We start from the raw sequence: 14,899 nt of genomic DNA, 5'->3' as shown, positions 1-14,899 counted from the left end.
TGCCTGTGGGTCTGTGCCACCCACCCAGACAGGCTGGGATAATCTCCCAGGGATCTCACAGGGGCTAAGCCCAGTCAACCTCTGGGAGTGGACCTCCATCAGAGACCCCCAGGTGCTCCCCTCCTCTGAGCTCCCTGCTCCAGCATCCTACCCCAGGCCCAGGCAGACCTGGATGGGGAAACGCAGCCCAGCAAAGCCCTCCACCCCTCCAGGTTCGACCCTCCTCCTGTCTGCTCTAATGGAGCAACCCAAAAGATTATGGTCTCTTTGTGTCATGTACCATTATGGTAGACATGGTGCTTGTGTGGGAATCATTTTCTTCTGTATGTCTTACTCTGTGAATAAATAGTTGTGTGGCCTGTCAGTAATAGTGGGTGAGTGGCCAGATTGACTTGTTATGCTGGATAGACATATGGGACCAGATCCAGTCAGACTAAGTGTTCTGGAACTCATACTGACTAAACATTCTGGGCTTGTCTGTGGAAATCACTGCAAAATATCGAAATGATTCTGAGAGACACATGCTCTTGAATGAGATGTTCACTGGCTCCCCATGGGAGAAAATATGCTTTGGATTTGTTAAGAAGGGGTGGCTGACCACTGTGTTGCAGGGCCATGCCTGTTGAATGGATTCCAGTGACACACTTTCCTCTGTTTGTACAATTGGAGGAACTCTCCAACATTTGTCCAACATTTCAAGCTACATTGGGCCAATGAAAGATCCAGACAGAACTGTAATGTTTTATTGTTTTTTTGCAGAAAGTATTGAAAGTAATGACGTTAGTGATTTAATACATGTCAAGCCTACTATAGCCTCTGCAATTCCTTTAACAAATCTCAGGACATCCTCCTTGGCTGGGATGGTTGCCATGGCTACTGTGGACCAACAGGAGGACCGAGAGTGTGTCGCACTCTGATGACCCGGCCGGCTGCCTGGACAGCTGCTGTGGGATGTGAGCCCAAGTGTATTGCTGGTCTCTCTCTGTAGGCATGGAGACTGAAACAACCTCAGGTCAGTGACTGTGGTGAGGGGAGCAGGGAGTGAACCTCGGTCCCCTGACTGCCAACACCATGTCTGGGAACCAGAGAGTCTACAACAGTACCAAGAGGCTTGCATTATGGTCTGAGAATGACATCACAGGTCTCAGCCAAGTGTAGATAAAACCTCCTCCGATACATTTTCAATGGTACACAAGTAAGGACAGCTTCCAGAGACCTAATAGTAAATGGCCAAAACCAGAAACAGGGCAGTGTACCCTTAGCAAACATACCCAGGACAGAGCAAGTGATGTCAGCGATAGGAGGAAGTCACAAAGTGACGTGCGGCTACTCTGTCATGTAGAAGGCACGCAGCAGAAGGGATATTAGTGCCCTGTGAGTCACCGAGAATAACTCGAAAACACACACACACACACACACACACTGGTGCACCGATTAACTTTTGCATAACTGTTTCACATCCCAGATTTATGTCTGAGGAGACAGCCGTTAACTAAGAGTAAAATGAGTTTCCCCCCGCTCACAGCCTCTCTCAACACAGTCCCCAGCGTATGACTGACACATAATGTAATAGTTGGCAAAAAGAAAGCGAATACCCAGCAACCCAGGCCCTCGTCGTCAGACTGTAACTTGCGAAAAGGAGGAGGTGGGTCAGAGGAAAGTAAATAAAGCGTGAGAAACCAGGGCGGCCATTTGCAGGGCAGGTCCCTGGCCAGCGTTTCCTGTTTGGTCCACTGCTCAGTCTCAGTACTAATCCCCTCACTATGAGCGCCTTTCTCAGGATGCTTAAGTGACCCCAGCCAGAGAACCAGAGAGATCCAGAGCAGATTTAAGGCATTAAGATTCACTGTGGCCAATTTCTCTACTCTGCAGTCTTAAAAAATGTGTCTTAAAGACTTAACTGGTCTTGAAGGACCTTTGCGCAGGCTGAAGCTCAGTTCTTTGTGTGAAACTGTTGTCATGTTAATAAAGTTGTTTCAATTTTGGTTTGTTTTTTGTTTGTATATGAGGTATGTAGTTGTAATAGGAAATTGTTGAATGTTATACATGTTCTGCATGTTTTGTAAACCTTACTTATAAGCAATATATAAAGGATTGTTTTATACTATTCCAGCTAAGACTATGCATGGGCTACATGTTTGAGTCAAGTCTACTCCTGCAAGACTAGCCTAATGCATTGAGAAGTCGTTTACCAAAACCCTGAAAGTGGAATTCTAAAATCTTCCCTGAACCCCAGATGACGGTTTCCATGGGAACACGATAAACAGTGAGGCTTGGGAGGAGTGCTTGTGGAACAGGAGCGCATAGTTTGTCCATAGCCGTGAATGGCGGTGAGAAGTAGATAGAAAGGCCTAATGGACGCGTAATTATGTCATTATTAACTACGTGGCTGTCAGTTGCGTAGAGTATCTCTGTAGAAAACGTATTTTTGAAAGAAAACAGATGGGAAAAATAGGCGTATAATTGAACGGTTGATATATAGGCTATACACAAGCAAAACAACAGACAGCGCGCGCCCTCTCCAAGTTGGAACACGAACCTACTTGTTTCTCGTCGAGCATTAGTAGGTCTAATTTGTTTATTATCAAAAGGAAGCGCGGCTAAACATTGTGTAGGAAATTTTTTGATGCGAATGTAGTCTAGTGTGCATTTTTTCAATGACGTCGATCCAAAAAGTATATGGACAAACCGCATTATTATTAAGGTCAAATTAGAATGTTCAAACGACAAAAAAATATAAATAAAATGCGCGCATTGTGTTTTAGTGGAGAGGTGTTTGAGACAACGGATTGGGGTGGGGGCCGAGGAGGAGGAAGGGGGGTAAATTGGGCGGACACATAAAAACTGCAAAGGGCAATAGATGCTTGATCAGTTGGAGAGTCTGCCTGTCCGCGCAGTGTTCCGCCCTCGTGAACTTCTGGAGATAGGAGCCCCGCTGCAAACCTACCGACTTCCATTCCGTCTCAGTCAGTCTCCGTCCATCGTCTCGCCTCTTGTTTTAGAGGGGTCGTTAAGGAATTAATGAGCCAGAGGCACCGAACTTCTCCGTAGGGCTCATTCGGTGTTTTCAGTACATGGTTTACACCTGGGCTGTCTTCGCGTGAGGAAAACTCGCACCTTTTTGTCATATTAACTTCAATCGAGGATACCTGTACCTCTACTGATGGTAAGCGCCGATCGAGTTTACATCTGTGGCATATCCAAATGGGCTTGTATTTACGTAAAGAAAGCTTGTAACCTACAAAACGACTTTATAGTTTGAGCGGATTTTTTAAACAGTAGGCTACGTTCAAACACAATTTTGTTCTTATAAACCAACACGTATGGAATAATCCGAATCACTAACACTAGGCTATCTCTAAATGATCGAAAAAACACGATTTATGAAAAATAAATATGTTGGCTATTCGTGTTACTGGATATCATTTATGTAGTAGGCCTATGTAAACGAATGTAAGGAGTTAATGGTGATCATTGGTAATTCAGGCTATAGACATGTTGTGCCATTGCCAGATTGTGTTCAGAATCTGCAGAAACTCGTCTAATGAGGTCATTTTCTGCTGAAGTCTCACGGGAGACACTTTTCTTTTTTTGTGTGTTTTCTAACGCATGAGTAATAGCACACCTGTATTTATACTGGTTTCTTTTAGTTATTTTGTGGTTTTACAAAACTTGCCGATCGCTATTTACAGATTAAGACACCTGTGTGCACAACGTGTGGCCCCAATATGCGCGTACTTTTTTTCTTAGAAACGCACCCTTGCGTTTACAACAGAATATCGTTGTAGACGGTCTAAATAGCCATTCTTTGAATTGATGTGGATCTTAAATATAGTATTTGTCTTGCTTATTCATCTATTTTCAATTATTGAAACAGGCCCATTAGAATGGAGTCGCATGCGTAAATTAGGCCTGTCCATTTAGGTCACAGACTATTATTAATCAAATGACAAAGTGCATTGCTACCGAATGTTTGTGAATGACAAATGTTTCAAATATTTCAATGCGCAATACAAACTACATTTTGTAAATTACATTATATAACATCACCATAATTAAACGTGTTTAACGTTAATGAAGCTGTGATTAGGCCTACTGACAAAAGTTTACAGTTACAAACCAGTGATTGTTTCACAATCGAATACAAATGCCGTTTATTGATATAATTCTTTCCAACATAGTCCAGCGCGGACGCATTGTGGCGTTCGGTGCGCAAAAACTTCATAGCCTATACTGTCCAATCTGCAGCTTCCGTTTCAAAACCATTACACTGTGAGGATGAATGTTTTATCATCGTTCAAACATTACTATTTAGCTGTACGTTCCTTAGAGGAAGGACACGTTGATATTGGAATTAAAATAAGGTCAAAGTTAAGCATTCATTGACATGTTGTCAGAGTGTAACAGTTCATGAAATGTGAAGAGAAGTTCTTATGTTTAGCTACCAAATAGGTCAAATCAACAGTCTCCAATTGCAGGAATGGAAAGTGCCATATTTTTATCGGATCATAAGTGGTTATGCTATCAGAACAAACTGCCGGGAGCGCAAAGAAACTAGAGTGTATAAATCAACTATAGGGTGCTTGACATTGCCAAACCCAATTGTTTTGTTTAGTCTATTTTCGTTCCATATTACAGGGAGCGCAGGCAACATGTTGAGAGGAGAACTAATCTCTCGAAAGACATATTATTAACGATACGAGTGAGGATAGGCTGCACAAGTCACCTCGTCACCTCACATGATAAAGTTGCCTTACAGGGATTATGTTGATAGTACAAACATGTCTTAAACATAAGTGAGCAAGCTCGGTGGCCACCAGAACTTATAATTGATTTGAACTAAGGGCAAGTGGAGTATCCAGTTTTTTATAAAAGGGATATTCCTTTCACAGATAAACCTATTTTATCCGTGATATTGCAGTCTCAGATTTTTCGTAGTCTTCTTTCACAATTAGGTTGTGGGTATAGATACATCTTTATCAGGTTCATTGAAAATAAGTTATAATCCATGATTGGTTATAATTCGCAATTTAAAAAACATTCAATTGAAGTATTGCATAAGAACACTGTCATGTTGCGGTGCAGAAAAGAGCAGAGCAAATATTGAATTGAAATACCAGACAGAGATGTTTTAGCAACATTGTGTTCTTGCTGCCTGAGAGCATGGCAGAGATAAAAGGCTAAAATTGGGCCCTTCAACTATTGTCTGTTCCCCTGGTAACCCCCCCCCCCCCTTCTTCCCCCATCCCTGTCAGATTCCTCAGGAAACACGTCTAAAGGACCATGTGCATAGTCTGATCACATTATCTCTGGTCAGAAAGAAAGAGAGAGAGAGTTACAGGGAGGCCTAGAGAGGACACCGCCAGGCCAGGCAAGGCCAAGAGAACCAAACTGCAGAGACCTAATTGCACCCTTGACTGTATTTGTTGCAAAATATGCATTGCTGTGTCTTTAGCCTATTTGGAACTTAGGAAAATGTGAGACCAAATTCCAAACCATCCCTTTTCCTTACTTATGTTGTGTATAGCAGAGCTAAACCTCTAAACGACAAGGGGGAAAAAACGACCCATCGTGTTATAAGGTTGTCCGACTGTCAACATCACACTTACCACTACTGTGAAACTAATCTGCAAATAGGAACCCACTAATCTCTTTGTTACGGCCAGCTATCTGTCTTAAACGCATCTTCTGCAGTCATCGCAGCACTTGGAGAATGCTTTCGTTTGAGCGAGTGCCCCAGTAACCGGCCCGGGCGCAGTGTCACAGCCGCTCTGTGCAAGCTCACAGCTTTTTTTTTGAGCTCGTATGAATCCCTGTCATCTTGGGAGAGGCCTCTATCTCTGTACAATGAGCGTTTGTTGTCAGGGATGCACATACACGTTCCCCCCCCTCTCTCTCTCTCTTTGCAGCCTCCCCACCCCATGGGTAATAGAGCTGATCATGTTCTGAACCCTCGCCCCCCTTCTGCCACTGGTTCTCACGGACAGGCGGGGACATTCACTCACTCACATACACACGACACAGCACTAAACTGTTTCTAACACACACACATGTACATGCACACATTCACGCACACCACCACTTTCTCTCACACACAGAAACAAGTGTCACGCCCAGGAACAGGGGGTCATATGGGGGTCACGGTCTAATTCTGTTACCGAAAAAGATATAATTGATTGCCTGTACAGTAAAGCACACATGGACTAAGATAAACACAAGAGCTATGAAGCCAAACAGTATAACACACACATACACACCCTGTGTATCATAATGTTTCTGCTAATGTTCATCTTAGCTGTTGTAATGCTTGGTCCAGTTCCAGTGGACACTGTTCCAAGCGATGACCCAACACTTGCGTCGCCCTGGATTGCCGTCAGCTGAAGAGTCTCCCGTGCTCAGCCCGTTTCACACACACTCTTTAATTATATTGTGTGTGATTCACCAATGTGCTTTTCAACCAATAGATTCCTAGTACCAAGTTGCTTTAGTTGGGGTGGTGCAAATCTAGGCTATGAGTGTCAGCTGTGCAAGTGGTACAACGTTTAGGCAGGGGTGTCAGGGGGTAGGGGTCATTGTCTCAGTTGTCATAAGATTGTTTGACATCTTCTAAAACTCACAATTTCCTTTGGCCTGGTTTATTTAGCAGGCCCACATTAGTAAGTATAAGAGTTGGAAAAAACCTTGTTGTGTCTGTCTGCTTCTCTCATCTGTGGAAACGATCCGGTTTCGGAGTCGAATCTGGCCTGAGTGCCAAGCCGTGGCCCTCATGACAGTTGGATGGATTGCAGCTTAGAGACTGCAGTTCTGGAAGCTTTCTATAAAGAACATGGGCTGTTAGCACCGTGTGCCTGTGGCTGGGTTTGGTGGGAGGAGGGCTGCAGAGCTGCAGATAGCGGGATCTGCTGATGAGTGAGTGGCGATGAAGAGGTGGGCCTGTCATTAGGGGCCAATGCAGCCTGTGTGATCTCAGGAGGGAGGTGGTGGGTGGGGGGGTCAGTAGGGAGAGAATGGGTCAGTCTTGTGAGGGTGGGGGGGAGACCTAGGTGGGCTGATTACAGGTCAGTCTTCTTCAGAGTGGGTTGAGAGGGAATCTTTGAGACGGGAGTCGTTTTCTTTTGGAGCACCTTTTGAAGACAAATTAGCCCTTCTACGCCTCTTGCCCCCCTTTCATATGTAGATTGATCCTCTCTCATCAATGCAGGGCTATCATTGTGCCATCAGATAGTTGGGCTCTAATGAGAGGGGAAGGCTCCGGGTGGTATGAGTATGACGAGGGCCACTACTTGGCGGTCTGTGTGTCTGTCATACACTGTCTGTCTGTCTGTCTGTCTTACACTGTCTGTCTGTCTGTCTGTCTGTCAGTCTTACACTGTCTGTCTTATACTGTCTGTATGTCTGTCTTACACTGTCTGTCTGTCTTTCTGTTTGTCTTAAACTGTCTGTCTGTCTTACACTGTCTGTCTGTCTTCTCTCTGTCTGTATGTCTGTCTGTCTTACTCTGTCTATCTTTCTGTCTTTCGGCTTTCCCATCGGTGTTATTTAGACAGTGATAATATATCAGTTCCTATGAAAGACAGAGCTGTTTAAAAGAGTGGTAAATATGCAATGTGGCATGTGGCCTGTGGCCTAAACTCTTCACCCTTTTTTCCAAATGTTTTTGTAGTCATATAGTCCTACATAAACAGTACATGAGCCTGTTGAATGTGTCTGTTTTCACATGGTGTGTTTTGAGAGCACCAACCGAGTAGTACATAAGTGATCTGCTCTTCCTCTGGTGTGCCTGTTACAGTAAATAGAACATTAGCGTAACCTTTTACCCACGTGTTAATGTGATAAGCCTTAAAGAGAGACTGGGTTGCACACACACACACTAACACACACACACACCTAGTCTTCAGTGTCCTAGGCTCTTATTATTGCCCTGTTTTTCCCTGTGATGTTTTCAGGAACAGGGTCATTCCAACGTTCTCAGGCAGCCCTCCAGCACCAGCTAACATTTCCTTGAGGAACGCATCCATTGCTGGCTCCCAACAAACATGGACTGTTTTCCCATGCTTTCTTTTCTGTCGGTAAGTGGACCACGCCGATTCAATTTGTGTCATGTGACGGTATGCCATTGGTACCCCGACCCCCCCCCCCCCCTCCTTTTTCTTCTCTGATTGTGTTATTTATAGGTTGACCATGCCCTGGCTCGATGCTCGGGGGGTTGTGTTGAGTGGGATGGTTAGAGGGAACGAGGCAACCGTTCCTGTCCTGCCTTTTTAAGGGAAACCTTGGTGAAATGTGCAGCACATGGTCCTTTGTTTGAGTCCGCCTGTTTGTCTGCCTGCTTGCCCACCTGCCTGTCTGCCTGCATGTCTACCTGCCTGTCTGCCTGTCTGGCTGCCCACATGGGTCAGACTCACAGAGACTCCGTCTCCTTATCGAGTTAAGAATTTGCTCTGACCTCAGGGCTGCCTCTCTCTCCTTCCTCTCTCCCTTATTGGTCTAATAACACTGGAGAAGGGAGAGGGGGAGGTAAAAGGAATGGCCCTCAGATTCCATTCAGAAAGCTGGGTTCTTAAAGCAGCTGTTTACCTTGGGAGGATGTCGCCAGAGATAAAGTCCTATCTGATGGGAGGCCATTTAACTGTAAACAAGGCAGACGGGACGATTAGAGCCAATCTGAGCGCGCGGGCGTCTGGAACATTAGCGAGGAGGCCTCTGTGAGTAAGGTTCCTCCTTTAATGGTGGGGATGAGGAGAGGGGACACGAATGTTACATGTCACGTACATGAGATTTCGCCATTTCTCTTGCTCTCTCGCTCCCTCGTTCGGACTCTCTCCCATGTCCTTCCTCATTCTTTTTTGTTCCCCCTCCCTCCCTCTCGCCCGCCCCTCCGCCCTTCTCATCTCATATCCACTCTCTCCTCACCCCCTTATCTCTCCTTGCTTATCTCCCCTTCCAGAGACATCATGATTCCTGGTAATCGAATGCTGATGGTCATTTTATTATGCCAAGTCCTGCTGGGAGAGAGCCACCATGCTAGTCTGATACCTGAGGAAGGGAAGAAGAAAGTGCCGGGCCTCCAGGGTCGCACGGCTGCTCAGAGCGATGAACTTCTGCGGGACTTTGAGGCCACGCTGCTGCACATGTTCGGGCTCCAGAGGAGGCCGCGGCCCAGCCGCTCGGCCACGGTGCCCCGCTACCTGCTCGACCTCTACCGCCTGCAGTCAGGCGAGGCAGAGGAGGCTGGCGCCCACGACACCGCCTTCGAGTACCCCGAGAGGTCGACCAGCCGCGCCAATACCGTGAGGGGATTCCACCATGAAGGTGAGGAGGACAGGGGGGAGTGGGAGGAGGAGGGAGGGATGGTTAGGAGGAAAAAGGAGGGATATGCTGCAGAGAGAGGGAGGGATTGAAGGGGGGGGGGGGTGGCCTGAGTGTCTGTCTGTGTTTTAGGCAGTAACAGAATGAATAATTCAATCAATTCTTACATAACAGCCACATGTGATCCCAAAATGGAAGCTTTGAATGAGAGTTGTCCTCCGTAGCTTATTTCCTGCCGTCATTCACAAAAGGCACAGACAGAAGGGGAGCGAGAGAGAGAGAGAGAGAGAGAGATACAACCACTAAAGAGAAACCATGGTCAAGGTAATTGGTTGGCGCGCACCTGGAATAGCAGAGGCGTGGGAAGAAACACAACCTCAAGAAGTCCTCTCCCATTCTCCCGGTCCTCGCCTCTGCACATTCCGCTCGTTCAGATGGTAGCTGACTTTGTTAGCGTGGGGTGTTTCCAGTGGAGAGGAAAAAAATGCAACATTTCCTACATCCCTTCAAGATTGTTATAAGACATCCCCACCCACCCCAACATAAACTACAGACGATTAAGGATGTGGTCACAAAATGGTGGCCAAAGAAGGGGCGGAATTCAGGCCTGACAAGTTCCTCACTTCTCCCGGGAGTCTCTGTGGTCCTACAAAACGCTGCACAGTGTGTTTGGTTTGCAGCTGAAGGAAAAGCGTACCTCCATATTATTGAATTACACTTCTCACCCCACCCTGCACTAGCACAGTTTTAAAAAAACCCTCCCTGGGATTTCTCTCTCTCTCTCTCTCTCTCTCTCTCTCTCCAAGTTTATATGGAGGGCCCTTCGAGAGGGCCCTCCCTCAACATACAATTATCTTTAATGCTATTCTGCAGAATTCTAAATAAAGTCTTTGCTGCCATCAGTGTGGGTCCAGGGATCAGACAGGAACAGGTCAGAGCGCTGGGAACACAGGCCGAGGACGCGCTCTGAGAGAGGGCCCGGGACGCAGCCTAGACAGGAGGCTCACAGGGATCCCACTGTGTGTGTGGGGCCTGAAACTGAAAGCATGCTAGGGAGACGTGCGTCAGGGAAGGAAGGATAAGAGTAAGAACAAGTTTGAATAGGTGATTAGGGACAGCCATTTTACATTTACATTTAGTCATTTAGCAGACGCTCTTATCCAGAGCGACTTACAGTAAGTACAGGGACATTCCCCCGAGGCAAGTAGGGTGAAGTGCCTTGCCCAAGGACACAACGTCAGTTGGCATGACCGGGAATCGAACTGGCAACCTTCGGATTACTAGCCCGATTCCCTCACCGCTCAGCCAACTGACTTCATCATGGAACACCAAAGGTGATGACAGAGGGGAACAAGGGCCTTTCGATGAGTGTGCTGTGTACATTACAGTCCAGTACCAACCTGCTGGCATCTCACTTGTGGGCCTTCACAGTGAGAGGGAGGTGTGTATGGAGGGCATAGACAGGCTGAGCTGGAGGGCTGAAGAAGAAGTCTGCCCTGAGGAGGAGAAGGAGGAGGAGGAATGAGTCAGCCTTAATGGGATCTTGAGTTCTACACACAAACAAACACACACGCACTACCACGGCAAAGCACCAAGGCCACGCTGGAAGCACACTCCTCACCGGCCTATGATGCAACGCTTGTGTGTGTGCTTGTGTGTGCATGTGCGTGTGTGTGTTCACTCAAAGATTCTAGTGGTATTTTAGTTTCCGTCCACCCAGCTATGTTAATAACATGCTTGAGGTCTTTCTGAGTTTCTAAGTTGCTTGCTTTCATGTACAGTAAAGTCCATTGTGTGCGGCTTAAACTAAGGGAATGTATATCTCACCAATTCCAGTTTGATTGAGTAAAACACTTACAATGAGACGAGAAACAGTTTGTTTCAGTGAGAGAGAAAACAGGACTGGAGAGAAACTCAGACGCCAAAGATGACAAAGAGGTTAAAAGATGCGATAACCCTCGTTAAAAATCCTCAAGGAATTCATGACGGAAAAAAAAATCTGTTTTCCAACCCTCCTCTTAGCCGCCCCCGTTGCTCCGCCACCAAACACCCGTCTGTCAGAATCTTAACAATTATTCGCGATGAAAATGATAAACGTCCCAAGTTAACAAACTGCCGAGCCAATCAAAAACACAGCAGGTTTTAATAACGAGAGCCACCTGGGCAAGATTAAGGTCTGGGTGTGAAATAACAGGGTCGGATCGAGCAGGGAAATAGCAGACACAACATTCCTTTCCCAACAATGGTGATCTTGCCAGAGATCTGCAGACTGCACACGGAACAGCTCCCCCTCCTCTGTGTTTATTCTGTAGCAGTGCTCCGATAATCACCACTCTCCTGGTAATGCGTGTTTCAGCAATGTGCCCCAGAGAAAGGCACCGAGCGAAGAGCGGGCGATGATCCCTGGATGGATAGATAAGGACGGATAGAGAGAGCGTGTATATTTGGACTCGGAATCTCTCCGCCCCCACCATCCCTCACCCCCTAGGCTCGTGAAAAGCGAACATGTACATTCTTTTGTGTCAATTAAGGCATGTTAAGAGTGCAGAGGTATGTGTTTTGCTCAGTTGAAAGCTGTCTTCCATAACCCCTAACTGCAGGCGATTGGAGAGCGTGTGGTTGCAATCACGGAGATGGACAGAAAGGGAACCGGTTCAAAGATCAGAAGGTGTAAGAGTTTTGGAGGGAACGAGTGAACAGCGAGTGAGAAGGAAGAAAAAGAGAAATAGTAGGGGCACTTTAAGTACAGGACAGTGGTTTGTTAGTTCTGTGGTAGCTGTTACTGACTGGCCTGGTGATCAAATTCATTGTAAAGCTGCAGACATTGACCTTCTTGTTGCTCTAATCTTTTGTCAGAACACATGGAGCGGGTGCACGAGGCCAGTGAGGCAAGGGACGGGGAGGCCACGCCCCTACGCTTCCTCTTCAACCTCAGCAGCATCCCCGAGGACGAGCTGCTGTCCTCGGCCGAGCTCCGCCTCTACCGCCACCAGATCGACGAGGCCATCGGCCGCAGCGGTTCGGACGGCGGGAACGGCGAGGCGCTGCACCGGATCAACGTGTACGAGGTCCTGAAGCCGCCGCGGGACGCGCAGCTGATCACGCGCCTTCTGGACACGCGGCTGGTGCGCCACAACGCCTCGCGCTGGGAGAGCTTCGACGTGAGCCCCGCCGTCCTGCGCTGGACACGGGAGCGCCTGCCCAACCACGGGCTGGCGGTGGAGGTGCTGCACCTGGACCAGACGCCGCGGCACCAGGGCCGCCACGTCCGGATCAGCCGCTCGCTCCCCCAAGAGCCCGGGGAGGACTGGGAGCAGCTGCGCCCCCTGTTGGTCACCTTCGGCCACGACGGCAAGGGCCACCCACTGACACGGCGCGCCAAGCGCAGCCCCGCCAAACGTGGACGCAAGCGCAACCGCAACTGCAGGCGCCACGCGCTGTATGTAGATTTCAGCGACGTGGGCTGGAATGACTGGATAGTGGCGCCCCCGGGCTACCAGGCCTACTACTGCCACGGGGAGTGCCCCTTTCCCCTGGCCGATCACCTCAACTCCACCAACCACGCCATTGTGCAGACTCTGGTGAACTCTGTCAACACCAACATTCCTAAGGCCTGCTGCGTGCCCACAGAGCTCAGCGCCATCTCTATGCTCTACCTGGACGAGCACGACAAGGTGGTCCTAAAGAACTACCAGGAAATGGTGGTGGAGGGCTGTGGCTGCCGCTAGCTAGGACTAAGACTACAGACAATGACTGGGTGACTCAAGGCAGGCTGCAGCTTGCACAGACACTAGGAAAGTTACTTTAACTCCCAAAAAACTTCACTTGGACCCTTATTTATAACTTTTATGTTGAGATGTATGTTTGTCTGGTTTTTTTTTTCTTTGACAATATGATCATATATTTTGACAAAATATATATATTTATATCTACATATTAAAAAAATGAGTGCGTTCTTATTTTAAACATAAATAAAACAGCTGTACAACTTTTGATAATGTATATTAGATTGTATAAGGGGTTTTTAAATGAGAAAATTGTAAAAAAAAGAAAAAAAAATCTGAAAAGAAAGTTTATTTACTGGTAATATTTATTGCTTTCATATTATATACATTTACATGAAAAATAAAAACATAAATTGCCTTTCAATATTACATTTCAGCAGATCACAAGACGCACCATTTGTGTACTTAAATTAGAGCACTGCGTGAAATTGTCACAACACTGATTTACTACAAATCAGTTGAAGTAATCAGAAATGTACATGATTTTAATTCACCTCTTTACATTGATCTTTAATGATTTTGTTAGATAGGTCCCTTGAAATGGAATCAGTTTTATATTTGTTTAGAAATAACTGTTAAAAACTATCAAGATGACATGGGTTGTGAAAAAAATGAAAGATCCATGACTGTTTTACATGAGTTTGAACTGAACACTGAGGCCATTTTGAAATGTATTGAAATAATTGTTGCAATTCATGAAAAAAACAAGAAAAAACAGAGTCATCTTTCTGATACTCTGTCTCTCCCAAATAAAAGAATGTTCGTTTTCACATCTGCCATCAAACAGCTTTCACTAATTAACAATTAGATTTTTTGATGTAGGCCATTTAAAACCAATGTATAGGGAACGAATTTACCTATTTGTATTAACAATTGGTAACCTAATGGACAAGCTAGGAAAACGGTGTGGTTTTGATAATGAGCTGGTAATATAGACTAAAAGAAATAACTTTGAACAATGGCTTGAGGTTTGCCTTTGTTAAACTCAAATTTCACTTTTATGTCAATTAGGCCAACATGCTGTGGTTAGACACTCGCTAATCCAATTGCCGTCTAGGCGGATTGTTGAAACTGATTGCGGGAGACACTTGGGGGAGTGATCCTATTGTTTCTCGTGGTTTGGCGTTGGCGGCGGCATGATTGCAGACGATGCGTCGTGCTCTGACACAAGACGATTCCGTCCACAGAAGAATCAAAGGTTAGACCGTCTGTCTCCTCTTCCTTTGTCCTCTGCAGCTCATGCCGGCAGAATAAAGACGCCAGTCTCCAACCTGTGCCCCATTAGACAATAGACTTCTACATCACTTATTTACAATCCGACGGCTGCGGAAAATTATGTGATAACGTTTAGAGGGGGCGGAGGCTGAGGGGGGCGGGGGTACTTTGAACGTTGAGGGGTGAAGGGGGGTACACTCTTTCACTATACCGATGCCCGAGTGAACTGGTGGAGCCAGTGATCAAACAGATTTGGCAGAAGGATCATTCACAAAGTAGATCATTGCATAAATTGAATGTCCGGATTTCACGGACACGTCACAAAATGCCAAATCCAAACCTTACTTCTATTGTTAGGTGGTGTGAGCCCCTTATCCAAGCTTTCATGCCATTAGGCCTTCCACTGCCATTACAGCCATTATGCTACATTTTTTCCCCTTCATGTTTAAACTAAGTAATTGTTTCCATTTCAAAGAGGGTTGGTGTGAGAGGCCTTCGACGACAACGGCATGTATTTGAAGCCAAACCGAAGTCGTTAGTCTTTTCCCTCTTAAATCAGTTCACCTTTAGCGTCCGCGATGCCCTAGGCC

The 14,899-nt window shown here is 46.4% G+C and overlaps 1 protein-coding gene across 1 annotated transcript; it reads left to right on the top strand.

The window, feature by feature from the left end:
* The first annotated feature begins 2,879 nt into the window (after positions 1 to 2,879).
* Positions 2,880 to 13,864, top strand: bmp4 (bone morphogenetic protein 4). The gene is made up of 4 exons (XM_062469678.1): positions 2,880 to 3,166; positions 7,947 to 8,069; positions 8,948 to 9,312; positions 12,166 to 13,864. Exons 3-4 carry the CDS (start codon positions 8,955 to 8,957, stop codon positions 13,035 to 13,037), a joined length of 1,230 nt encoding a protein of 409 aa, XP_062325662.1. The 5' UTR covers positions 2,880 to 3,166; positions 7,947 to 8,069; positions 8,948 to 8,954; the 3' UTR covers positions 13,038 to 13,864.
* The last annotated feature ends 1,035 nt before the right edge of the window (positions 13,865 to 14,899 follow it).

This window comes from Osmerus eperlanus, chromosome 9, assembly GCF_963692335.1.
Source record: "Osmerus eperlanus chromosome 9, fOsmEpe2.1, whole genome shotgun sequence".
NCBI lineage: Eukaryota > Metazoa > Chordata > Actinopteri > Osmeriformes > Osmeridae > Osmerus > Osmerus eperlanus.
This window is presented reverse-complemented; position numbering and strand designations above follow the sequence as displayed.